General features: G+C 43.6%; 1 protein-coding gene across 5 annotated transcripts; it reads left to right on the forward strand.

The window, feature by feature from the left end:
• Positions 1-26132, forward strand: CDC27 (cell division cycle 27). 5 transcript variants are annotated; one of them, XM_059869343.1, is made up of 19 exons: positions 1-173; positions 5365-5440; positions 8000-8147; positions 9144-9269; positions 10192-10289; positions 10808-10962; positions 11085-11299; positions 11771-11885; positions 13833-13966; positions 14769-14868; positions 15090-15297; positions 16268-16440; positions 17700-17852; positions 19110-19318; positions 20067-20184; positions 20411-20539; positions 21252-21326; positions 22228-22408; positions 24816-26132. In XM_059869343.1, exons 1-19 carry the CDS (start codon positions 147-149, stop codon positions 24896-24898), a joined length of 2523 nt encoding a protein of 840 aa, XP_059725326.1. In that variant the 5' UTR covers positions 1-146; the 3' UTR covers positions 24899-26132. The 5 variants fall into 5 exon arrangements, with proteins under 5 accessions (XP_059725326.1, XP_059725327.1, XP_059725328.1 ...); XM_059869344.1 differs by having other exon boundaries at positions 16271-16440; XM_059869345.1 differs by having other exon boundaries at positions 2-173; positions 13851-13966.
• The last annotated feature ends 45 nt before the right edge of the window (positions 26133-26177 follow it).

A 26177-nucleotide genomic window follows, 5' to 3' on the forward strand; every position in this document is an offset into this window, starting at 1 on the left:
CCTCGCTCGCTCCGGTAACGGTCGGTGCGGGTTCAAATGAGCCGCGGCCGGGCCGGGCCCCGCCGTGACTCGCTCTGAGCCGGGCCGGGACCGGGGCCACCCCGCTCGGGCTCAGCGACCAGGAGGCGGAGGCCGGGGAGAGCAGGATGACGGTGCTGCAGGAACCCGTCCAGGTACCGACCCCCGGGCGGCTCAGGCCCCAAAGCCTGGCCCGGCCCGGGTTAGGCCGCCCCGCCCGCTCCGGGGCCGGGGCTCCGGGCTGCTCCCGGCGGCCCCTCGGCCGGTGGGCCCGCAGGACCTCCAGCTCCTCCGCCCTCCCTCCTGCCGGAGCCCGCCGAGCTTCCCCTTCCAGCCTCCTGTCCCCATCCCCGGGCCGGCCGCGCTCGCCCCTTTGCCCCCCGGGCCCCCGGGGGAGGTGTCGGTGTCCCCGCAGCTCCTCAGCCGGTTGGGCTCCCAGGAAAGGGCCCCCGCGGTCCCTCGGGAGACCTGTTGATACTTCGCTCACCTTTCTGCTTTTGCTGCCGTGTCGTGTTTAAATGCTCGCAGCGTGCTCGGATCCCTGCGTGTCGTGCGAGTGAAGGACGCTCCTTTTTCCCAAGGAGTTGGTTTTTTCGGGTTGATGGGAGACCTAGGAGAGAAAATATTGTAAATTTCATTTTTCTCTCGTGTTTCAGTCTCACTGCAGTTACTCTGATGGGTTTCCTGTTCTTGTGCTCAGCCTTCCCATCCAAAAGTCGTGATTCACAGAATTAAGAGCTGCTTTTTCTTTTCGCAGTTCCTGTATGCCCATTCTCTAACTATTCATAATCTTTGTTAATCAGTCGTCTCATTCATATTCCCATTCTTTTTTAAAATATATTTTTAGCATTTTATCAGGATGTTTTGGTGGTTTTTTTCTAGTTACAGCAAGAGGTTCCTGGCAGCAGTGTCTTGTTAGAACATGATTGTGTTCTGTAATGAACATAGTGAGAATTCTTGCTTTTGGCTCTTTTCTTTCTAATGAAAAGGTGGAAGGGGAAGAAAAGCTCCTGTGAAAAACCATCCTGCTGACTTGACCCTGTCTGTGGAAGATGGTGACAGTGAAGGCACTCTTGTAGACCAGGGGTTTGTGTCCTTGATGCCACCACTCCTCATTCCCTCTGAGAGCAGGGCTCAGTGCAGTGCTGGAAATGCTTTTGGCCAGCTGGTCCCTCTCCTGCAGAGGCCATCCTGCACCACTGGTGTTAGCTGTGGAGCTGGGCTGGTTGTTTTGCACCAGCTGGGCATTCTAGGAAAACATGGGATTACAATAGAAAAGGAAGCAAGAATGCACTGCAGTGTGAATGAGTGAAGCTGACAGGAAACAATACCAAATGTTTCCAGTGCTGTGCTAACTAGACTGACCAAGTGGAAATATCTGCTCTCCTGAGAGCTCCCTGATAGAAATGTGGGGTCTTGTTGTGGTATTTCAGCAAGGTAAAGACCCCTCTAATGCTGTTCTCCAGTCTTAACCTCTTCCCAGCTTGGATGTTTTGATGAGGCTTTGCTATGTTTATCTATTTAGACTGACTACATCTATTCAGATTCTTCTTTTAAATGACAGATCATCCCTTTAGCAGTAGTTCTGCTGCTGTCAGTTTTACTGCTGTTCCTTGCTTACAGGAGTGCTGGTAAGTTTAGGAATTATTTGTGGCTGGCTAAAGTCCATTGTGTTTCTGAATTCCCAGTTTAGCTGAAGTCCACATACTTAGCTCTGTTTTTATAATTTACTTAAATGAAATGATTGGGAAAGCTGACACTAGTTCTCATTTTTTGTCATTGCAGAGATTTTTCCTGTCTATCTGTCTGTTCTCTCCCAGCCTTTCAGATGTCTACTGGGCTGAGCATTCCAGGAAAAAACTGTCATCCTTACATCCTCACAGCTGTGATGTTACTTATTTGTCACAGCGTGACAGATAAATAACAGAATTTGTGTTTGTTTGTAGCCTTATACATGTTGTGCTTTAATTACATGAAATTCGTGCCCCAGAAGGCCTTCTGGCCACTGGTTAGGTTTTTGCTAACTTTTAAAATTCTTTTAAGTTGAACAGAGTGCCAGAGTTTACAGCCCTGTGCTGTACTTCCTGATACGGTCGATTTAAAACCCTTCAGCTCCAACACAAAACTGTGTCCCATGTGCTAAGAAACAGGCTGGATGCCTTCCAAATCCTTCTGAAAAACATCTTGGAAAGAAAATGAGCACTTGACTTGGAATTTAGCTGTTCAAGGTGATCATCTGCTGTGACTCACTGGAATGCTGCTTGAACTTGGCTGCAAGCTGCAGGACCAACATGTGCTTGTTCAGTGGGCAGAGTTTGTGTAACTGGGGAATGCAGCACAGCCCATCCCAGAGCTCTCCTCCTCCCTGCCCACCCTGAAGACTGAAATCATGGCAGAATTTGCTTAGCATGGCAATATAGGCTAAACAGCTTGGAAAACAATTTCCAAGGTTGTATAACTGTCAGAAGAGAACATCTCTTAAGAGCTCTTTGGCTTAGATATGAAGTGACACTTGGACAATGCACAGGATTTTCTGGGTAGAAGATGGACCTGTCTGAATCTGATTTTATTTTCCTGCTCTCCTTTCTGAAGATGCCTTGCTGCAGGGCTGTGTCTGGTAGTTTTGGAATTCCCTTTTAATTTTGCATTTCAAATTAATTATTTTTAAAAAGAGTGATTAGGACCTGGAGGTTCATCCTCTCTGCAAGCACACTTGAATAAAATGTGGAAACACTTCCAACTTTTCTCCTTCCTATGAGGCAGCCCTGAGAACACTCTTCTGGTGTGGTTTAGCAACTGTGTACCTGCATTGTGCTTCTTTTAGAACAAACTAAATTACTGTGCTATATTGAGTTTAATGTTCTTGTCCTAGATGGTGGGCAAGAAATCCTCTTTTTAGAGGCACAGTCATGGTTTAGACTGTTCTCATGGAAAATTGTTGCTGCATAGGTATGGCTGATTCCCTGCTGCCTTCCTTTCCTCTCCCTGCTCTTTTAGGAGAGTGTGTGTGAGGATCCAGACTCCAGCATGGGTCACTTGAGGGCAGGAGGCACATCTTGGACTGCAAAATGATAATTGCTAGAGAACAGGGATTCTACCAGCTCGTTTCTTGCTTTCACTGGGACTCTGCTCCACAACAATTGTTATTTGAGCCAGGGTGTAGTGTAACTCTTACAAAGTGGCTGTGACATAGCCCCAGGTCCCTTGTGTCCCCTCTTAGCCTTTGGCAGGATTGTTCCTGGCAACTTGCTCTGGTTTGAGCAGTCAGATGACCCTGATTTTCCCACTCCCACCCCCACACCTTTGTTTTGTAAGCTGGCTGAGTTACAGCCCTGCAAAGACAGGATTTTTAACCTGCCACAACTTGGCTGGATTCACCTAAACGTCACTTGTGACTTGGTGAAAGAAGAGCTGTTTTGGGAGCAAGAGAAATGGGAGACCTTGGGCTGCTCTGGCTTCAGGATGCCTTAAAAGAGTGTAACCCTGACCTTGTATCTCCCTGTTTGTCCTGCTCTGTCTGCAGGGCGTGGAACCACCTTCAGCCTGGGATCCTTTCAAGGCAGCAGGGAGGAATCACTTCAGGAGGCTCTGAGGCTCAGTTATCTGAAATATGGAATACAACCAGAGAGAAACAATAGTGTGTTTGTGTTGTCATGATCAGACTAAGAGAATTCACTTTTAAATCCATCCATTTATTTTCACACAAGCTTAAAAGCACCTGTTGACTTCTTAAGCATATTCTTGGGATCTGCTGATAGGAGAAAACAGATTCTCTGTAGAGACTTGTTTGTAATATTCCCTGTAGTACTTGGGAGCCCTGGTGTGTGCTGTTCATGATGGCTGTGTGGGCTTCCTGTGAAGAGAACTTGCACAGTTTTCACACCCTGAGTTTGTCAAGTTTGTGTTGGAAGAAGTAGCATATGGTACATGTAACTCTGTGATGTTTGGATATTTTTTTTTAATTTTTTTTTTTTTTTTTAGATGAAATTGGCACTTGCCTTTCCAGCTGGGAATAGCACTGCAGGACAGTATTGCTTTCCCTATGGAAGATTTCTTTTAGTTTTGGAGTGTCTCATGGGTTTTAGAAGCAAATTCTATTTGTCTTTGGTTGCTGATGAGTATTAGAGAAATTCTAGATCACAGTGCCTTGAATTTATAAGTTCAGATCTTGTTTGGGATCAGTAATAGCAAAACTACTGCCAAATGGCTCTGTGCTGCTGATGGAAAAGTGCTTTGGAACTGGAGCAAAGACCCCAGATGGGAAGGAACTGCTGTCCCAATCCCAGCCCTGCCCACCTTGGAGCACAAACTCTGGAGTGGGTGAGGAGGAAAGGCTGAACAGATCTTAAATAATTTTTCAAATCCCAGCCTTCTTTTATAGATAACAGACAACTTTTAAAGCAATCTGAAGGAAGTTGGCCAAGCAGTTTGTGTGAAACCCTCTTATCCCAGCCCTGGACAGCTCTTGTATGTCAGCTACTGGTGACAGCAGTGCAAGTAAATGACACCAGCTTTGCTGGTGTGCAGGTTGCACACCTGTGTGCATGTTTATTCCACTGGAGTTGTGCCATCCTTCCAGGCTGCACAAATATTGGTTGTCACAAACCCAAACTTGATGCATGTGAAAAAGAAAACGGTCCCTGGGAGTGGGATTTGGCTGAGTGTGTGAGCAAAACCAGAAGTAGGTTGTGTTCATCTGTGGCTGTAGAATGCAACTTGTCTGTTTCACTTGCATTGCAATTGTTCTTGGGTGCTGCTTCACAGTTGGTGACAGTGAAGATGTGGCTGAAGACCCAGCAAAATGCTGCACAAAAAGCAGTGGGTCCTGTTCACCTTGGCCCTTAAGGGAGCACTGAAGCCTCTTAGGGAAGATCCTTTTTACAAAGATGTTTTATCAACACAAGTCTCATCTTGACCAACCCTGAGAGGTTTCTGGGCCTGTTGGGCTTTGGTTTGGCATCCTGGGAGATGCTTTAATGGGATACTCTGACCAGCTGGGGTTGGATTTTGGTTTTATCTTTACTGAAGGTGTTGTTGTGTGGTGTTGAGTTGTGCACCAGGCTAAGACTCAGTAATTTCTGAGGGGTTTGGATGATTGTGGCTGGTAAAGAGTGAGAAACACTCTGAGGTTGATACATGACTTCAGTGCAGAGTTTGGTGGGGTTGTTTAAACCTCCTTCCTAATAGCTGAAACAAATACAACTTGGCTGGCATCTTAATCCTCCCCTTTCATTTTATAGCTCTATAAAACCAAGCTGAACTTTGCCTTTTGCCACTAAGAGATAATGAGTTTTTTTGCACTTTCAGAGCTCCCCACTAAAGGAAGATGCTTTTCTTGCCTTGCAGGCTGCTATCTGGCAAGCACTGAACCACTACGCCTATCGTGATGCCGTGTTCCTGGCAGAAAGGTTATATGCAGAAGGTGTGTACTTTGCAATTATCAACCTGATGCTTTTTTTCAATTTTAATTTGGGCTTTGTGAGCCTCTGCTCCTGCTTTGTTTTCCTCCTGTTCTGATAATGAAGTTTAGCTTTCTGCTTGGGGAAAGCAGAGGAATGCCTTGCAATTAGGTTGGAAAATCAAATCATGTAACAGCAGCAATGTTATTTTACAGTAAAATCTCCTTAAAATGAAATTCAGATTTGTGTGTTTAAGTGCAGTGTTTACAGTGATCTGGTTTATGGTATCAGATGGGAGAATGTTGGGGGTTTTTTAATAACCCTCAAGCATTGCATTCTTCCAAGGGCACTTGAGGATAGATGCAGCACACAAATTCTACAAATTGGCTTGACATTGAAAGCTGTCTTTGCTGATAATGCTGCTCAGATATGTTGATTGGCTCAAAGAGAGTCTTGTGATGGTGAGAGAAAAGCACTGTGAAATTGAGACAGTGAGAATCAGAACATATGGAACAGGTATCTCCTGCTGAATCCCTGCTAATTGTTACCCCAGCCCTGACAGCTTTACAATGAAGTGTCTTGGACAGTGAGCAGGCAGCAGTAACACAAACCTGTGCTTTCTCTGGGTCCTTCAAACACTTCCTAGGTGTGTTCTAGCACCTTTTATTTCTTTAACCTTTTCTCCATTACCTCAGATAAGCTTTTTGTTCTTCTGTACTTCTTTCTCCTTGATACTGGTGGTCATCTTTCCTTCTCTGTTTTGAAAGGTTTTGTTCCCTAACCACTAACACAAAAAAAAAAAAAAGCCCAATCCTTAAGCTAAAATACAAGTGTCATATAATTTCTCATGTTAAACAACCTGAGCTTATACTTTGAATTCAACTGTATAAGTTATTTCATGCTCTGTTTTGTAATGAAATATTGTGCCTGCCATGCCCACAATGCAGTTCTTAAATATGGAAGCACAAACCTGGGTTTTGAGAAATAAAGGCTGCTTTTGCCTTGTGTCAGGGTTACAAATGGAATCTGGGGAGTTTGATCTGGTGCTGAAATCAGAAAGATGGTGTAGAATGTTATGGAACCTGATAATCCAGGTGTTTATGAAGAAAATAGTATTTTAGGGATGACAGAGCTCCCCTGAACACAACACACTGTGAGGTGCAGGGAAATGGTAGATTGAAGGTAATTGCCAAGGATTTAGGAACAAAGAGAATCCACTTTTTGCAGCAGCCAGGAGAAAAATATCTGACTGTGACACATCTTTACAGAATAATTCTCTGCAAGAATACTTCAAACATCCCTTTTCAGTGGCCAGCAGTGCTGAGAGAAAGCAGCATGAATGCTGACACTTGGTGCAAGCAATTAACTGCTAACAAAACATCTGGCTCCTGGTTAAAATAAGTGGTTACATTGCAGAGTGGAAGCTGCAGAACTTGAATACAGTGGCTCCATGTTGGCAGGAGTGATTCCACCCTGAGAAAAACTTCTTTTTAGTCTACCTGCAATTACTGTCCTTGATGGGACATCTGTGGCTTGGTTGTTTCCCAGAACTCTCCAAGTCTGTGAAAGGAGTGGATAAAAATTGATTTAACTTGAATTTTCAAAAAGGTCTTCTGGTGTTTTTAGGATAAAGCTATTAAAATGTCCTCTCTTTGGGTCTTCTGTTTCCATTGTCACTGTTCAGGTGATGACAAAAACTTAAAATAGTCAGTTTTCAGTGAAGCAAAGGATTTGGGCAGATTCCCAAAGAGGTTTTTATATAGTGCTCATATTGATTTTTCTAAAGATTTCCCTATAGGTGGGTGAACAAACATCAAAATTGTTTATTTAATGCTGAATTCCATTTGCAGGATAATGTCTTCTGAAAAGTATAAAGGTAATATGGGTTTATTAAGTGGTTGGAGTTTGAAGTTGCTTGTATTCATACACAGCTTTTGATTTAAAATATCATTGTGTGAGGCTGATTTGAGTGTAACATTTGGGGAAGTACAGAGTGGGTTAAGCCACCATGGATGTACAATATCTGTGAGTTTACAGAAAGGATTAAAGTTACTTCAGGGGTTGGTTCTGTCCTTTGTGGTGTAACCATGAGTGGGTCTGACCTCAGTCTCAAACCTGGATGTCAAGTCAAGCTCTTTGAGTAGAACATCTTCAGTATGGTACATAATTCATTGCAGTGGAAGAAAATTTGGAAACAGCCATCAATTCTAAATAGTTCCAGCGTGGTGACACTCTGAGCCAAGTCAGTCTTGGTGTGGCCAGCTGGTTGTTAAAGTAGTTTTGGCCTGGCTGCTTTCCTTGGCTTGCTGCTGTTCTAACTGCAAGCTGGCTCATCATTTATTCAGGTTAGGTAGCCAGAAGGATCAAAGTTCTTCAAAGCTGTAGATGTTAAGAGTTCATCTGACTAGCCAGGGAAATGGCAGAGGAAGATAATTGCCAACAGATAAAGACTTCATTCAGGAATGAATTTCTGATACCAGTACCCATTTTATTCCATCTTGTCCATAGCTGGCTTTTACTCCCTGCCCCCAAATTTTTTGTACTAAAATGATTAACATCTAAGTGATGGTTTTGTTTTCCAGTTCACTCAGAAGAAGCACTGTTTTTACTGGCAACGTGTTACTACCGCTCAGGAAAGGCCTACAAAGCTTACAGGCTCCTAAAGGGACACAGCTGTACCACCCCACAGTGTAAATACCTGCTTGCAAAATGTTGTGTGGACCTCAGCAAGTAAGCAAATCCTTCATGTTCTGTCCAGGGTTACAAATGGATTCATTTTTTTTTTTGCTTGGATTTCTCTTTGGAAGATGTTGTCTTGTATAAACTAGAAATTCATTGGTCCTTCAGCACAAAAGATTATGAGTTCAATTTATTTTGCTTTCAGATATGGATCTAAGGAGCATTAAGCCATGTTGCAAAAACCTCTAAAAGTTGTTGAGTAACTTAGACAGGAATTGCCAAGCTGTGTAGAAAGAAAACAGATCTTTTATGGGCTCATTTCTACAGCTCTGCCTTGTTTTCTTGTGGGGTGGTCTGTTCTGATAGAAGCATACAGCTACAAGTAAAATTTCAAGTGGTGGCAAGAAAAGGTGATTTGTTTGTTCTGGTGTTTGGGCTCAGATGCCTGAAAAATGCCTCCCACCCCAGGAGTTGTATAAAGTAATTGTGAAGCCTGACAGCCAGTGGCCCATTCTGTGTGAGTCCTACTGCTCCTGCAGGTGGAGGAGGTGCAAATTGAGCCTTTGTTCTCCTTTAGAGCCCTTCTTGCAAGAAGGAAAGGCATTAAAATCCATGATCTCTGCCATATATTCCAATATTGGCTCTTAACTCAGTGCATGGGGGGCCTTACAGACTGTATTTCTCTGGGAAACAAAGCCAAATTAGGCACTGGTTTTGCTTAGATCAAGCACCTTCAAAGATCAAGTGTCTTGAAGATTCTCTTGTCCTTCATGCTAGGATTGATCACTTTTGGAAAAGTCATGCTGAATTTTTGGGTTTTTGTTTTTCTTCCCTCCCAGTAGAGCTGTTTGACTGCAGAGTCCTGAACCTCCCTGTTGTAGAGGAATCCATGGGTTACTTAATGTTCATTTGCAGGAACTGGTTTGTGGTTTAAAACCTGTGAACACTGACAGTGGATTTCTGTTTTTGTTTGCAGCAGGGTGAAAACACTGGAGTGCCAGTACTGTGAGCCTTGTAACCCCTTTAAACCTCTTGTTTTTTAAAAAGGCTTGCAGAAGGAGAGCAGATCTTGTCTGGTGGAGTGTTGAATAAACAGAAAAGCCATGATGACATTGTTATGGAGTTTGGTGATTCTGCATGCTTTACACTCTCCTTACTGGGACATGTCTACTGGTAAAGTTGCTTTTTCATTTTGCCCAATAAAGTTGGAAGGTTTTTACTTGACCAAGCCCAGGTTTAGTCAAACATATCTTTAGTCATTACAGGAGACACCTCTCTCTGGGTTACACCATTTTGGAGCGTGATAAATTCAGGTGGATAGTTGTGGAATCAATCTGATTTGGGAATGGTTAATTTTAATTTTCACCCAAAGACTGAAAACACAAATTCCTCTTTTCTGGATGGATAAGAATGCAATCCAAAACTCTGAGAATTTTATATACCTTTGGATTTGCTCTGTATTCTTCCTTAAGAAAAACTCTCAGCTTGTTTCTCAGTGTTACCATTTAGATTTTTACTATCTAAAAAAAGCTAGTTCTAACCCTCAAATGAACCTGAGGGTGCCAGGCAGAATAACTTGACAATTGTGTTTTGATTTTGCTAAGATGCAAGAAGGGTTTCAGTAAATGTGAATGGTTGATTGATTGAATAGGAGTAGTTGGGCTCTTGGATTCTTCTCTACTATATCTATTCTCAGTTATTTTCAAAATTTTTTCTTTGTAGCCAAATACTTAAGTGTTCAGTTTAGCTGCTAATTTCTTTGCATAAATATTATCCAAAGATACTTAAGATGGCTAGAAGGCTGGCAATCAGATTACTGTTGGCAAAAAAGAAACAAGCTGTTGCAAAGAACTGCATCTTCCTAAAAATGAAAATTCTCAAGCTATTCTGGTGCTTATGTAACTTTTTTTGACAACTGTGTCTAAATATGTCAAGTAACTTCAAAAGAACTCAGTATTTCTTGGGCTTGAAAGATGAGGAATGTTTCTATGCCTCTCAACATGTTTTTGTTTTTCAACTCCTCTTCTGGAAAACTCTCTCCTGAACAAAAATGCTGTTCTAAGTTTCCCTGTGAACTGTTTCATTCTTTTTGCAGCAAGACAGACCGGCTTGCCAAAGGATCAGAATGTTACCAAAAGAGCCTTAGTTTAAATCCTTTCCTCTGGTCCCCTTTTGAATCACTATGTGAAATAGGTGAGTCTGCAGAACTGTTTGACTCAAGTAATTCTCGGGAGAGATTTTTGTGAGCAACAATTAATTTAAAATACTTTGCCTTTGTTTAAAACTTCTGTCTTGTTTTCTTCCTTCTTCATTATTTATACATTTTTGGATCTAACAGTCCAAATGTGCTTTCCAGCCTACATTTAGTAGACACTTAGAACCTGTTTCTGAGAATAGCTTGAAAAAGCAATATATGAAAGTTATTAAAAATATTGATTGTCCAGGGTTTTGTAGTAGAAGACTGGAAGAATATTCTGCTCTAGTACAAAGGGCTCAGAGTGACCTGGTCTAGTGAAGGGTGTCCCTGCTTTTTGCAGAGGGCTGGAATGACATGTTCATTAAGGTCCCTTCCAAGCCAACCCAAATGTTCTATGATTCTAAGAAATGTTTTAAAACACTTCCAAAATCCTCTGTCCCCTGTCCTTGATTCAGACTGAATATTCAGTGTACAGACCCAGGAATAACTATTAAATCTCTTTCCACTCTTACAGGTGAAAAGCCAGACCCTGACCAAACATTTAAATTAACATCCTTACAGAATTTCAGCAGCTGTCTGCCCAACACTTGCACAACAGTGGTGTCTAATCACAACATATCCCACAGGCAGCCCGAGAGTGTCCTCATGGAGACACCCCAGGACACAATTGTGAGTTTTGCTCAAGTCATTGTAAAATCATTTAGTAAAATCAGTTTGTTTGTCCAGCTTAACTGAAAAATGTTGATTAAACTATACCCTGAGTACCTAAGAGCTGTTCTTTTATTCTTCAGGAGTTGAACAGGATCAACCTAGAGTCCTCCAATTCAAAGTATTCCTCCTTGAATTCAGATTCCTCCATGTCTTACATTGACTCAGCTGTGATTTCCTCAGATTCTGTCCCTCTGGGGTCAGGAACTGCCATATTGTCCAAACAGGCTCAAAATAAACCAAAAACTGGACGGAGTTTACTGGGGGGACCTGCAGCTTTGAGCCCACTAACTCCAAGGTAAGTCCTTGGGATGGCCACCCTCTGCCCAGAGCTGAGCTGCTGCTGCTCTTTGGGCTTTGGAGCAGGAGGGCTGGGGCTGCACAGCACACTCAGACACACGTGGTGGGAGAATTTCTGTGCAAGGGAAACCCAAACAACTTCAGGAACTGCTCTTGCTCCTAGTGTTGATCTCTTCTGGTTTTGAAATGAGCAGTTGGTTATTTGGAGAGGAATTGTTGATTCAAGATATTGCTTATTGCCGTGTTCTCACTTGAAAAATCCCTGAAGGAATATGCTGCTGCTCTGGAATAGACTTTATTATGAGAAAGGCCACTGTAAAGAGCTTTTCTTGAAGTCCAACTCCTGATGGTCCTGTGGGTCCCTGCCAGCTCAGGGTATTCCATGCTCTGGGTCTGTGTTTTAACCCCTGCATCAGACCAGCTCTCTAAACATTCACACACTGACCCTTCCTCTCTGGTTTCTTCTCAGCTTTGGAATTTTGCCACTAGAAACCCCAAGCCCTGGAGATGGATCCTATTTACAGAACTACACCAACTCCTCCTCCGTCATCGACGTGCCATCCACGGGAGCACCTTCAAAGAAGGTACCTGGCATTCTGAGCATTCTGAGCATTCTGAGCTCAGCTGCTCTGCTCAGAGCTTGGCACTGCAGTGCACCTGAAAGAAGAATCCATAATACAGAAGAAAAAACATTTGAGCTAAGTTTTCCCCCCCAGATGCCCAGGCTGTAAATGCTGGACTAACCTAGGGAAGATCTCTCCTGTTCTGTCCACCTCCCATCACAGAGGGTTGTACAAACACTGAAGTTTCCCAACAACAGCAGATTCAAACTTTTCAGTTTGCAGGGTGGAATGTGAAGACTTGGAATTGTTTGTTTTATTTATTTAATGTATTTTCTGAAGCCTCAAGAGAGCTGAAGCTACTGATCTCTTGCAAGTAGTTCTTGAGTTGTAGTTTACAGTCCAGGGTAATAAAAATCCTGCTGCTGGTCTTTGAAGGACTGAGAGAATGGTGCTGTTTCACTCAGAAAGTCTTGCTAAAACTAAAAAATGCCTGCTTTACTCAGGAAGAAACTGCTGTAGTTGCCATAGTGATAAATGAGAGGTGGAATGTTGGTGACAGTTGAAGAACTATTTGTTCCTTTCTAAAAACAAAAACCTGAGGATTTTTCCCTGTATTTTTAGTAAATCTCCAAGTTGCATGAGGGGTGTTGGTGTTTTATAGGGGGCACTGTTTTGAAATAGTGTTGAATCTCTCAAAATTAGAACTTGAGTTGCCATGTTTGCTCTGGACAAATCTTGATGCTGTGCCATTCTGAAAGGGAAATTTGGGGCCTGTGCTAAAACAGTCACTTAGGAATGTGCTTTGTTTGGCTGATCCAGTTCCCACCCTGTGCTTGCTCAGGACCATTTGCAAACAGTGGCTTGTGCTGGACTGTGCACATATAGGAAGGTAAATTTCCATGAGTCTGAAAATGGAAATAAAGTTAGCAAGGTGCAGCTCTTCTGAGAGCTGAAGAGCTTTGGGAAATCAAGTTGGATTTGCTGCAGTTGTGTTGCTTTGCTGAGTGTGACACAGCAGCACTGAGGTGTAAATTTCACTACTTCACCCTTAGGCCCTGCCCAGATGGAGCTGTGCCACTACCAAAACACAAATATTAAATACATTTTAATAAACAACTTAAATTCTGGTTCATGCTTTGTCCAGTGCAAGTGGTGACTGTGCCAGTTCCCCTTTGCTCTTCCAGTTCTGTGTCAGCCAAGGTTTGGTGGAGCTGTGGCTGAACAGAGACAGTTTCCTAGGAAACACTTACATAAGTGAGTGGAGCATTAGGATGAATCCAAGGGCTTCCTGTCTGAGTGGGCAGGAAGTTTCCTTGCCACCTAAACCATCCTCTGGTGACAGAATCTGGTAAAAGAACAGAAGGACAGAGCCTTAGGGGCTGGATAATGCACAGACTGACATTGCTTGTGCTGGTGTTGGTCCACTTGTCCCTCTCTGGTGTCTCTTCCAAACAGCCATCACTGAATTGAATTTGGTGTCCCTGGAGTGGGCAGAAAGATAATTTTTTTTAAGCTTTAAAAAAAAAAATATGAAGAGGAGGATCTGTTCTGAAAACAGGCTGAGGTGCTGTGCAGTTTGTGAATGGCTTCTGAATGGGATTGTTATAGGATAATTTAAAAATGTTTTTCTTTTTATTCTTTTTGTCATTTCTTTTTTACAACTTTCTACAGGAAAAAGCCTTTAAATATGATGTATTTTAATTCCCTTGTGTTCTTGCACAAGCACTTGAACATACAGTTTCTTGCCATTAGATGGAGATTCTGTATCTTCAAATAATGTGCATAAGCTTTGTAGCCTTGCTGTTATTAACAGGTAGAAGGGGAAACACTTTGGATGGTTTTCCCTGGGCATGGGGGAACCCTCTCCTTTATTAAAATAATTCTGTTTCTCCTCTTGGTGGGTGGAGTGGGTTGGGTTTGGCATTGCAGAGATGGAGACTCCTGAGTGACATAATAACAAACCTGTAGAAACTCTGTGTTGTGCAGGCTGTCAGCAGGATCAGCCAGGCTGGAACAAAATCTGTCTTCTCCCAGAGTGGGAATAGCCGGGAGGTCACTCCAGTTCTTGTTGCACAAACACAGAGCTCTGGTCCCCAGACAAGGTAAAACAAGCACTGGAGCATTTTTGTTAAAGCAAATCTAAAAGCTGTTGCTATTAAAAGTGGAGTGTCTTGGTTTGGAAAGCCAGGTGCCTGCTAGAGAAGTCAGGAGCCTCCCCTGAAATGGAGAATGCAAACCCTCCCCAGCCCTCTGAATTGCTATGAATTTTAAATTAAGGGGCTCTCAGGCAAAAACTATGGGAGCAGGAAATAACAGTTCCTTAATAGGGAAGGGAAAAAAATAAAAGGATAAAATAAAACAAGGCAATACACCAGAACAACACTGACAGAGTCAGAACTCAGCCTGACACCCTGTTGGTCAGGGTGTTGGTAGCAGTCCAGTTGGAGAAGTGGCTGCAGCCCTCCTGCAGTGTCAGCTGTGGTTCTGTTGGAGCAGGGGGGTCCTGTAAAAAGATGTATTCTTCCTCTGCAGATCTGTGGAAGTAGAAGCAGCTGCTGCTCCTCTGGAGAATCCAGTGGAGAAAAGCTGTGCTGGGGTGTCAGAATCCCCAGATTATATCTGGGTAGGAATGCTTGGCTCCTCCCTCTGGGTGGAGCATCTCCCAGTGGGGTGTTGTAGTTCTTATCAGCCATGCAGTGACATTCCATAGCTGTTATCAGCACATGTCCCCTGCCAAGGGAGGAGTGATTGTGATCACTCAGGGAGAGAGATAAGGGGAATTGCCCATCTGACACCAGACAACTGCCCTACAGGTGGCAATAGAATACATCTTGCCTTGCAATCTGGAATGTGGAGTGAAGAAGCTTACCTTCCAAAGAGTGATTTTTAAATTTTCCTTTTCAGTACAACACCTCAGGTATTGAGCCCAACCATTGCTGCTCCACCCAACGCGCTGCCTCGGCGAAGCTCTCGCCTGTTTACCAGTGATAGCTCCACAACCAAGGTACCAAACCTCCCAGTGCTGCCAATCCCTGCCCTTCTCATCCATGCCACTGGGCCAGCTGTGGATTTCCACGTGTTCATAGCAGTTTTAGCAGCTTAAGAAGTGATTCTGCAGTGAGCAGGGCATGGTTGTTACACATAATTTTACACAATGCACTCTCGAGTTTAGATTTCTGGATTTAAAAGACTTTTATATCTAACTCTTCCTTTTCTTGTTTGCAGGAAAATAGCAAAAAATTAAAAATGAAGTTTCCACCTAAGATTCCAAACAGAAAAACAAAAAGTAAAACAAATAAGGGAGGAATAACTCAACCAAACTTAAATGACAGTTTGGAAATTACCAAACTGGACTCTTCCATCATTTCAGAAGGGAAAATTTCCACTGTTGCACCACAAATCCAAGCTTTCACGCTACAGAAGGCAGCAGCAGGTCTGTTTGAGCACTGTTGGTCTGTGGTAGAGTAAAATCTGATTTATCTGGGTTTTAATGTGCCTTCAGTATTTGCTTCTTTTCCATTTCATTTAGCATGCAGCTCTCACCTTTGTGTAGTGATAAAAACTGATTTAATTCAACATTTTGTTAACTTAGAAACATGTGAAGAAATATTGAGAGTTGTAATTGTCAGCAGATAAATCTTGGAAGCTCTGAGCAGAAAAATCTTGCAAGCTCTGGTCCTTATTAATGATTAAAGTATTTTCAAAGTATATAAAGTATTATAAATTGTTATGCAATGTAGAAATTATTGATAATAGAATAAGTAATGATGATAATAATATGATAATAGAATAAGTAATATTATTATGATTGTAAGTGTTACAGTGTTATACTTTATAACTTCAAAATTTGAATACTGTCATAAATGACATACTTTATCCTTGGAAACTGATTCAAAGGAGTTACTCATAACCCAGTCACCTCTTAACATGGGCTTTATGTGGTCTGTTCTCCCTTGATGTTTCCCATTTGTTTAAAAACAAGTCTTTATTCAGATTGTCAGAAAATCCTAAGCAAAATGCTGAATTCCCCTCTTTTGGCTCAGTAATGTTTCCAGGCAGCAAGAGGATGTATCCATGGCTACCAGGCTTGTGGGAACTGCTCAGCCCTAAAGAAATGTTTGAATAGCTGCTGGAAATGCAGAACTCCACTCACCCTGAGCCCCAGAGTTTAAGGACTCCTTATTTTCTAGCTTCCCTTACAGAGGCTGATATTCAGAATATCATGCTCATGTTAATTAAGTGTATCATGTTAAGAGTATATAAACCTTGTTTGGAAACTCCTGAAAGGTTTTCATAGGAGGAGTGCACAAGGGAGAGATTTTGGGATTAACATTTCCAAGTAAATAAGTCTCAGCTGTTTTGGGGTTTTTTTCCCACTTTTATTTATTGTGTTTTTCTCCTAGAAGGTTTGATGAGCCTTCTCCGGGACATGGGGAAAGGTTATTTAGCCTTGTGCTCATACAACTGCAAAGAAGCCATCAATATTTTGAGCCATTTGCCATCCCACCACTACAACACAGGCTGGGTGCTGTGCCAAATTGGGAGAGCTTACTTTGAGCTGGCAGAATACATGCAGGTAGGAATGGGGCCAGGCCTTCCTCTTCTCACTTTGCTTTGGCAGTTTTACACAAACCTGCAGATCTGTAAAATCCAGGAGAAGTTTTACTAATATAAGAGTTACACCTGGAATGGATTTAGGTCTTGAATCTGCTTCATTAGAGCTTTCTCATTTGAGCTTTCCTAAAATTTTTACTTAATGTTACTTGCTCTTGTATCCAAGTGTTGGGGTTTCCTCCTTGTGTGTCCTGTCTCTGTCTCCTACTGTGCTGGTGGAATTGTTTGCACTGCACTGTTTTAGAATACATCACTCAACAATTTGAGCTCTAAACCAAAGAACTTCTCTCCATTCCAGTTAATTCTGATCACATCAGTGACCCAGTTTCCCTTCCAGCCTCACAAATGAAGCATTGGCACAGCTGAGGTGATGCCAAACTGCTCCAGAATCAGAAGTGAGCAGTTAAGGGTAATCCCACAGTTCACCTCTCCTTGGCACTGTTGCCCTGACACTGATGTACCTGTTTGCTAAGTTTTTAAAGCACTCCTTGGCAGAATGTGTGCAGGAGACAAAGCAGAGGGAGGTTTTGAGCTGTGCACAGTCTGGTTCCAGATGGAACATGCTGGGTGCTTTCATAGATGATTTAGAAAGGTGAGGCTGCAGACTTTAATCACAGAATTCCAGGGTGGTTTGGGTTGAAGGAGACTTCAAAGCTCACCCAATCCCACCCTGCCATGGCAGAGACACCTTCCACTGCCCCAGGCTGCTCCAAACCCTGTCCAGCCTGGCCTTGGGCACTGCCAGGGATCCAGGGGCAGCCACAGCTGCTCTGGGCACCCTGTGCCAGGGCCTGCTCACCCTCCCAGGGATCAATTCCTTCCTGGTATCCCATCTAACCCTGCCCTCTGGCAGTGTAAAACCATCACCCCTTATCCTGTCACTCTTTACTGGGATGGTTGACAATCATAACTGGCCCATAAAAGTCTGTTGCACTCTCTCTGATTTTGTGGATGATGTTTTTGCCTCGCTGGAGCATGGGTAGAAACAGGAATGCAGCTGAGTCAGCAGGAGGGAGAGCTGGCTGCATTCCTGCTGGCATAAGTATCCTGGGATCCAGTCACTTCCTTCCCTTGAAAGGAAAGTTCAGGGCTTTGCAGCTCTGTGTAGAAGACTTGAAAAGCAAAGAGGATGCTCAGGCTGGACATGAGGCCTTGGACCTTGACCTCTGTGCTCTGCCTTGGGGGGTGGAATTTTATTTTAAGTTTCATTTCTGTTCTCAGGCTGAGAGAATATTTTCAGAAGTGAGGAGGATTGAAAACTACAGAGTAGAAGGCATGGAAATCTATTCAACCACACTCTGGCATCTGCAGAAAGATGTTGCCCTTTCAGTTCTTTCTAAGGATTTGACAGACATGGATAAAAACTCACCAGAGGTATAAAAATGCTGTGGGCTTGAATGAGAAGAGGGGAATTGTGTGTAGTAAAATCAGTGATTCAGAACAGAGCTTTGAGCTGTAATCCAGTGTACTCTCCAGTGGGAATACACCTGAACGTGGCAAAACTGGAGAGGGGGCTGGCAGGGTTGTCTGTTGAACTGCTGATGCCTGAAATGGCTCCTTAAAATTTGAGTATCAGCTTATGTGGAACAGGTTGAAACCTTTTATCTGTTAATGGTTATTTAAATTTGCCTTGGCACCATTCAACCAGGAAGATCATGGGTTAGTCAGTCACTCTTGCTGAGTGATAAGGAATATCTTTTCCCTGTACCTTTTAATTGCTGTAACTAATTCACTGGCACTTTAAATATGTGTTCCAGAATTTATTTGCAGGCATGATGTTGCACATTTTTATACCAAAGTCCATTAAACTGCAGGGTGTGTGGTAATGTAGTCACAGTGTGCCAAAACCCAGAAATCTTTCAGTGAGTGCCACAGTAAAAATAAAATATGTGAGCTGATAAATGTGCTATTAAGAATTGAGCAAACTCTAGAGGATATTGGAAATCTTTTTGGTAGAGGAGGAAATCCAATTCCTGTTGTCCTGTTAGTTTGTCTAAGAGTGGGAAACAAACTCAGTGAACAGTTGGTGGTTGTAGTAAGATTAGTCAGAATAGAGGGAAATGCAGATTCTAATCCAAGCAGTGGAAAATAGTTATGTGCTTTGGCAGTGATGCTAAAAATTTGGGGAAGTGGGGGACCCTGGGCTGTGGTATTTACAGTCTTGATGGGTGCTGAGCAGCAGGGAAAGAGGAGGTTGTTGCTAAATTCTTCCTCTGCAAATTTCCAGATTTGTCACTTGGAGGGAGCTGTAGAAATAAAGTACCATCTCCCCCTTTGTTATTCTTAAATATCAAAGATGTTTTATTTCTGGCCTTTTCAACACCTTCAAAAGCTTTAGTCATTAGTCATCAAAGGATCTAATTGATGCAGACTTGTTGGGTGTCCATGGATTCTCCCTTTCTGTAATTCAGCTTGTTTATTTATTCATTTATTTATTTTAGAAAGTGTGGTTAGCCCTGCTTGCCTCACAGGAATGAGCCTGAACTAGCTGTTGATTTATTCCTATTTTTACTTTTTAATCTAGAAGTTATTTATAATTATTTAAAGCAGTATAGATAAATGTGTTCAGCTCAAACTGGAGTCACTCAGAGTAGTAAAAAGGGTTCTGCTCCTGCCCTGCTGTTGTTCCAGGCCTGGTGTGCAGCAGGAAACTGCTTCAGCTTGCAAAGGGAGCATGACATTGCCATCAAGTTCTTCCAGAGGGCCATCCAGGTGGATCCAAACTATGCCTATGCCTACACCCTGCTGGGCCACGAGTTTGTGTTGACAGAGGAGCTGGACAAGGCACTGGCCTGTTTCAGAAACGCCATCAGGGTCAATCCCCGGCACTACAACGCCTGGTAGGTCTGGCTTTATCCCCTGGGACATCCCCCTGCTGCTCCTTGGGCTGCAGAATTCCTTCTGGAGGAACATCTGGGTGCTGTCACTGCTGTCACTTCATGGAGTCTGTCTGGTTTGGGTTGGGAGGACCTTACAGCCCATCCAGTGCCAGCCCCTGCCATGCCAGGGACACCTTCACCACCCCAGGCTGCTCCAAGCCCCATCCAGCCTGGCCAGGGACACTCCCACCATTACCTCCCACTCTTCCCTCCTGGAAAAGAGCAAAGCCATTCCTGCAGAAGGTGGGGGGGCTACTATCACAAGGAAGGCAAAAAATTGACCTTTTTTCTCTTTTTTATGTTACCCCAGCTATTTTGTCCTGTTGGGCAGCATTCTTTGTGCATTATGTGTCCTCAGCTGCAGTTGGAGAGATGAGATCTCAGCCTCTTCATACCTTAGGACACATTTCATTTCTTACAGCTTTTTAATATATAAAGCAGTAAAAGTTAGATCAGTGAGTGTGATAGTGTCAATAACTTTTTTGTCCTTTTGTTTAGCAGCTCCTTAGCCAGTCTTGCTGGGTATCACACATCAGTTCTTCAGCCACCCAATGGATAACAAAAAGAAATAAAATTTTAGACAGCTTTTTCCTCAGGAAATTCATTCCCACCCAAGGCCACAAACCATTCCTGCCATGTCACTTTCACTGACAGAAACTAATTTGGTTAAAAACCAGTGCTGCTTACCAGAATTGTTTCTCTGCTGCAGGTACGGGTTGGGAATGATTTATTACAAACAGGAGAAATTCAGTCTGGCAGAAATGCATTTCCAGAAAGCACTTGATATCAACCCTCAGAGCTCAGTCCTGCTCTGTCACATTGGAGTAGTAAGTACATGGCACTGAACTTGGCTGGGGAGAAGGGGATGGGGTGGAGAGGAGGTGAGCAGGACTTTTCTTCCTGTAAAAGAAAAATCAGACTTGGCCTAGAAGTGGGCAAATCCTTTTCTAAAGGAGCAGATTGTAAGTAAACATGGTCAGAAGGGTTTGTCCTTGCCCAGCAGATGAGCTGTTATTTTTCCCCTTTTGGAATTGTTCTCTCTTTGTGTGCCAGGTCCAACATGCACTGAAAAAATCTGAGAAGGCTTTGGACACTTTGAACAAAGCAATCAACATCGACCCCAAGAACCCACTATGCAAATTCCACAGAGCCTCGGTGTTGTTTGCAAATGAGAAGTACAAGGTCAGTCTGGGTGCTCGTGGCAGCCTTGAAATTCCTGTAGCTGGGAAAGGGGGTGCCTTGGGAATGTTTACAGAGCAGCAGGGCTTGCAGGAAGAGCCTGGGACATGGGAAGCATTTGCTTTGGCAAGTGCCACCCTCACCATGGTGGCATTAAATGTTTTGATGGTAATAAAATCTGGGGCCATCAGGTGTTGCTTTTTAAATTATTATTTTAGTCTGACCCAGTGTCATGAATTTATACTAAATTACTAAAAAAACTCAGCCAACTGCCTCATATCCAATGACAGCAATAAGAACCAGCTGTTTCCAGGGTTGTGTTGTGGAGTGCAAAGTCAGAAGTGAAGCAGTTTTGGGCTGATCCCCTGCTGACCTGAACCCTGTTTAGAACAGAAGATCTTCCCACAGTGTTTATCCAGCAGCTTTTCCTCTGGCCAGTGTTTTCTGGCTCCAGAAGACAAGCCAAATCTGTTTTGAAACTTGCCTCAGAAATTGTGTGTGCACACTGAAAGGGAAAACTTTACTTAAAAACTTTTTTTTTATTTCTAACTGCCGACTAAATATTTTTCAGTTGAATTTCTTAATGATGCCAGGTGACTGTCACAGCAGAGTAAACAACTCCAGCACCAAGAACTAATTTAAAAGTAAAGTAGAAGTTTCACTAGAAGTGTTTGGTTTCAAATGCCTAACAGAAACACTCTTTCCAACCTTTCAGTCAGCTTTACAAGAACTTGAAGAACTGAAACAGATTGTTCCCAAAGAGTCTCTTGTTTACTTTTTAATAGGAAAGGTAGGTAAAACTTCACTGTGATCTTAAGTTCTTTGGTTTCCTTTGCTGCTTAATGAGAAATATTGATGCCTGTCACTAAGATGCTTCCACTTGGAGCAGTATTCTAAAAATTCCCAAAGCTTTAAATAAGGCTTAGTGCTCCCAGCTGTATTATGTGCCAGCTTTTAAATGCAAAGGGCAGTTAAAGAGAGCTGGAGATGATAGTCCATCCCTAGGTGAGCAGAGCTGGTTATTTGCACGTGTAACTATGAAAATATTGAATCATTCTCATGCATTGTGTCAGAAATACTGAACAAGAAGCAGCTACATTCCAGCCTTTCTTGTGTGAAATGCCAGAGCAGTGCTCTAGTGACAGAAATCCTTCTTTGCCACCACCACCTCTGCTGATAAGCTTTAAATAACTTCTGCAGCTTTCTGCTGGGGAGTGTCTGGTCCCTTGGAAGCACCAAGACAAACTTCCCTCTAACACAGAGCTGGAGACCTCTATCAGCAAGATTTCTTTATTTTGTTTGAACTGGAGGGAGGTAAAAGGATTTGTGCTGAAATGTGTTCACTGGTATTTGTCCAGGAGTTGCTGGACCTCTAAACTGACATGAGTGGCCATGTCTAGACAAACTGAAGTATTTTCACTGTTTAAATGCTCAACACAGATAAATAACTTCCCCACCTGCCCTTAATGATAAAGAATCTCTTAGCTGCCTGTTTATTTCTTTTTATTTGTAAATAGAAACACTTGCTCTTCCTACACATATTATGTGAGCCCCAAGGGAAATCAATAAGTTTTTCATGCCCACCCTCTGTTGCTTCCCATAAAACATCACTGAACTGTGGAACCAAAGCCCAGATTTTCAAGTAGCAGCTTCATGTAAATGTAGCCTTTTCTGCTTTTATTTATGTTCAGGTTTATAAGAAGCTGGGTCAGACACACCTGGCCCTAATGAATTTCTCCTGGGCAATGGACCTGGATCCCAAAGGAGCCAACAACCAGATCAAGGAGGCCATAGACAAACGTTACCTGCCCGACGACGAGGAGCCCATCACACGTGAGGAGCAGATCAGCGAGTGCTACCCCTACGAGTCAGGTGTGTGCTCCAGGGGACAGGGACACCTTGAACAGCACATTTCTGTGCTCCAGCAGCCTCTGCCCTGAGCCCTGGGGACAGGGACACCTTGAACAGCACATTTCTGTGCTCCAGGGGCCTCTGCCTTGAGCCCTGGGGACAGGGACACCTTGAACAGCACATTTCTGTGCTCCAGGGGCCTCTGCCCTGAGCCCTGGGGACAGGGACACCTTTAACAGGTGAAACATTTCTGTGCTCCAGGGGCCTCTGCCCTGGGGACAGGGACACCTTGAACAGCACATTTCTGTGCTCCAGGGGCCTCTGCCCTGAGCCCTGGGGACAGGGACACCTTTTACAGGTGAAACATTTCTGTGCTCCAGGGGCCTCTGCCCTGAGCCCTGGGGACTGGGACAGCTTTAACAGCACATTTCTGTGCTCCAGGGGCCTCTGCCCTGAGCCCTGGGGACTGGGACAGCTTTAACAGCACATTTCTGTGCTCCAGGGGCCTCTGCCCTGGGGACAGGGACACCTTGAACAGCACATTTCCGTGCTCCAGGGGCCTCTGCCCTGAGCCCCGGGGACAGGGACACCTTGAACAGCACATTTCTGTGCTCCAGGGGCCTCTGCCCTGAGCCCTGGGGACAGGGACACCTTGAACAGCACATTTCTGTGCTCCAGGGGCCTCTGCCCTGAGCCCTGGGGACAGGGACACCTGGAACAGCACATTTCTGTGCTCCAGCAGCCTCTGCCCTGAGCCCTGGGGACAGGGACAGCTTTAACAGGTGACACATTCTGCCCAGTGAGTAGGAACTCTGGAGGCTCTTCACTCAGAATTCATTCATTGTCCAGCAATAGTTGTTTCTTTGAGCCAGGTCTCATGAGCTCTTGAAGGTCTGTTACTCACTCAAGATAGCTCAGCTACTTTTGGGGTCATAAAATCAGCAGGATGGCTTCTGTTGCAGTGTTGGAAACAGAAAGGTTCAATAAAAGGCAAAAAGCAGAGAAAAACTGAGGTGCAAGAGGTTTTTGCTCTTGGTAAAGCACCTCACAAAAGTTAGATTAGTTTCTTTGTTCTCTTTTTTCCTAGTGAATTGCCTAGGCGAGACTTTTTGGCTTTTATCTAATCAGTTATCTTTAAATTTGAGGTGGAGTCCCCTAGGCCTATGAGGTGCCTTTTTCATCTAATCAAGGAGAGAAACTTTTGGGCTGCTTTTTTTTTTTTTTTTTGAGGGGACAAAGGATAGTTTTGTCACTCCATTAACAGAGGGCACATCCCTGTATTGTCCCTACAGAAAACGTGGCATGAAGGGTTGTGAAATTCCTTTAGCTGTAGTAGGACAGAGATCGTGGTAACTCTAAATTTAAATTTATACAAATCATGGGTGGCTTTATGAGTATCCCAGGAGAGCAAGACATTCCCAGGGCTGCAAGTTTTCCATCATAAAGCATCCAATAACTTCAGAGTAAATGAATGGCAGCTGAAAGTTGTCTGTAGATGCTTTTTCAGAAGTTAAACTGGATGTTGGATCAAAATACTTGGTGTGCTGAATATAAAAGGTGGCTTTTGATGAAGGTCATGGAAGGAGTTTGATTTGGATCAAGAGAAAATAAAACGCAATGGGGAGTAATTCACAGAAAGGAACAGCCCAGGTTTTTCTTCTCTTAGCTTTTGATTATGAACTTAAATTCCATAAAGCATGGACAGTCATAAATATTGACCTATCTGCAGGCTGAAATGGAGATAAAAAGTAAATGCTAATAAGCAATTTAATTCTCTTCCCACAAAGAAGGACCTACAGCAGGATTTGGATTCTTACTAATAGACAATGGCTATGTCCTGCAATTCCAGATTCTCAGCTGAGAAATAGGGAAAGGTGACAGCTGTATGTCATGTTGGTTTTTATTGGTCCTGTGTGCTTTTTAATATGGGAACTTAACTGGATACTTCCAGAAATGCAGTGCAGGGTTTTTTTCTCCCTGCTGTGTAATTGGGGTGATTTTGAGCCCCAGCTCCGTGGGCTGAGCCTGTTCTGACCAGGAGGTGGAGACAGAGACTGGAACTGCTCAACCACACCTGAGCAGTGCAGAAAAATCCCAAAGACCAACCCAAGAAGAAAAAAAAAAATTAAAAAGGAAAAAACCTAACAGCCTAATCTGTCCAGTAAGCATAAAGACAATAAGTGTTGGGCTGTGTCACTGTTCAGCTTCCCTGGCTGTGCAGAGAAAGTCTGGAGGAGTTCACAGCCTCAGCTGAATGAGCCTCTCGGGGTGCATGGGACAAATGAAAGTAATTTAAGGTAACTTGAGGGGGAAGCAGAATTTTTCTGTGAATGCTTTGGCTGCCCTGTCCGGGCTGGGCTGGGCTGGGTGGCAGGGGGAGCTGTGCAGTGGGACAGCCCCTGACCCCAGGCTCTCTTTGTCCCCACAGTGGGCACAGACGAGTCCCAGGAGAGCAGCATGACGGACGCGGATGACACGCAGCTCCACGCCGTGGAAAGTGATGAATTTTAACCTCCAAGAGCCAGTGTCTGAGCTTGAGTGTGTGTGACTGGTACTGTCGTGTTCTCCCCTTCCCTGGCATCCTGGGTTCTACATCTCTGAGCCAGCACTGTCGTTGTTCTCCACTGACACCACGAGTGCACCTCAGACCTGAACTTAGCAGAGTTCATGGCAGTGCAATATCCAGCTGCTGCTGAGTCTGACTAGTTGGCTCTTACACATTTATGGCAGTGACTGAGGAGAAAATGCTGGTTTTGAACTCCCCCTTGCTGGAAAAAAATATCATGGAAGACAGACTTTGCTTTGCTGTATGGAAGCCAGTAGCTGTGGGGATAGTACTAATGACGAGGTGTCTTGTTCTTTTTCCAGAAATGTGTCTTAGTTTGGGTCTTTCTTGGTAAGCAGAGTGCTGAACCTCATTTCCAAGTTCTCCAAGGACAGTGTTGACAAACAGGCTGTTCAAGACTTTTGCATATTGTAGTGTAATTTAAATGCCAGGGAGTGTCAATGACCTTAAAGCTGCAGTGTCTCCAGTGAGCAGCCAGGACTGGGCGTGTGTCAGGCCACGTGGAACAGCCCTGTCCCTGCCCAGGGTGCAACTGCAGGAGAATCACATTGCAGGATCAGAGCTTTCATCAAATGCTTTCGTGTTCTAACCATGAGTTAATTTATTCACCCGGTTTTGGAAAGGTCAGTGTTTACTTTGTATTTCTGTCAGCACCACCTTGCTTCATTTTTCATGCACCCCCTTGACTTGTTCTTCCCCTTTGAAGAATAAAAATTAATAAAGGGAAAAATCAAGAGAGAAATGTAGATACAAGTGTAATGTGAAACACCAAACCCTTAATCCTGTGAGAGTGGGAAGACTGGAAGCCTTAATACAATCAGAACCTTGGTCAAATGCATCAAATAATTGTCTCAGATCAGTATCTCCTTAGGTCTGCTATCACTTTGAAAACTATTTTGTAAAGTGTGGTCCAAGCAGGATGCAAAAATGTGCAATTATTTGTCTTTTTCCTTATTTTTTTAAGCTGTTCTTTCAGTTTCCCATTCTAGGAACACTTTCCTTTCCTCGAGGGTCTGTTTCTGAGAGGAGAAAGCTGTGCCACGTTAGTGAGTCCAAACTGCTCTCTGTAGCATTCTGCAGCAGCAATTGGTGCCCTTTGTGCAGTGATGATAAAGAAAGTGTATGATAAAAGCAGTTTTAAAGAGCAATTTATGCCTAATAAATTGGGAATGATACAAATTTCATAGCACCGTATTTGTTGTGATCAGTCTTAATTTTTTTTTC

Source organism: Haemorhous mexicanus, chromosome 28, assembly GCF_027477595.1.
Source record: "Haemorhous mexicanus isolate bHaeMex1 chromosome 28, bHaeMex1.pri, whole genome shotgun sequence".
Taxonomy (NCBI): domain Eukaryota; kingdom Metazoa; phylum Chordata; class Aves; order Passeriformes; family Fringillidae; genus Haemorhous; species Haemorhous mexicanus.

Bases quoted from the DNA above. Each gene is read 5' to 3' on its own strand.
- CDC27 (XM_059869343.1), top strand. From the start codon at position 147: ATGACGGTGCTGCAGGAACCCGTCCAG. The intron at 17,853-19,109 runs GTATAAAAATGC...CTGTTGTTCCAG, and splicing joins TGGATAAAAACTCACCAGAG to GCCTGGTGTGCAGCAGGAAA. The intron at 20,185-20,410 runs GTAAGTACATGG...TTTGTGTGCCAG, and splicing joins TGCTCTGTCACATTGGAGTA to GTCCAACATGCACTGAAAAA.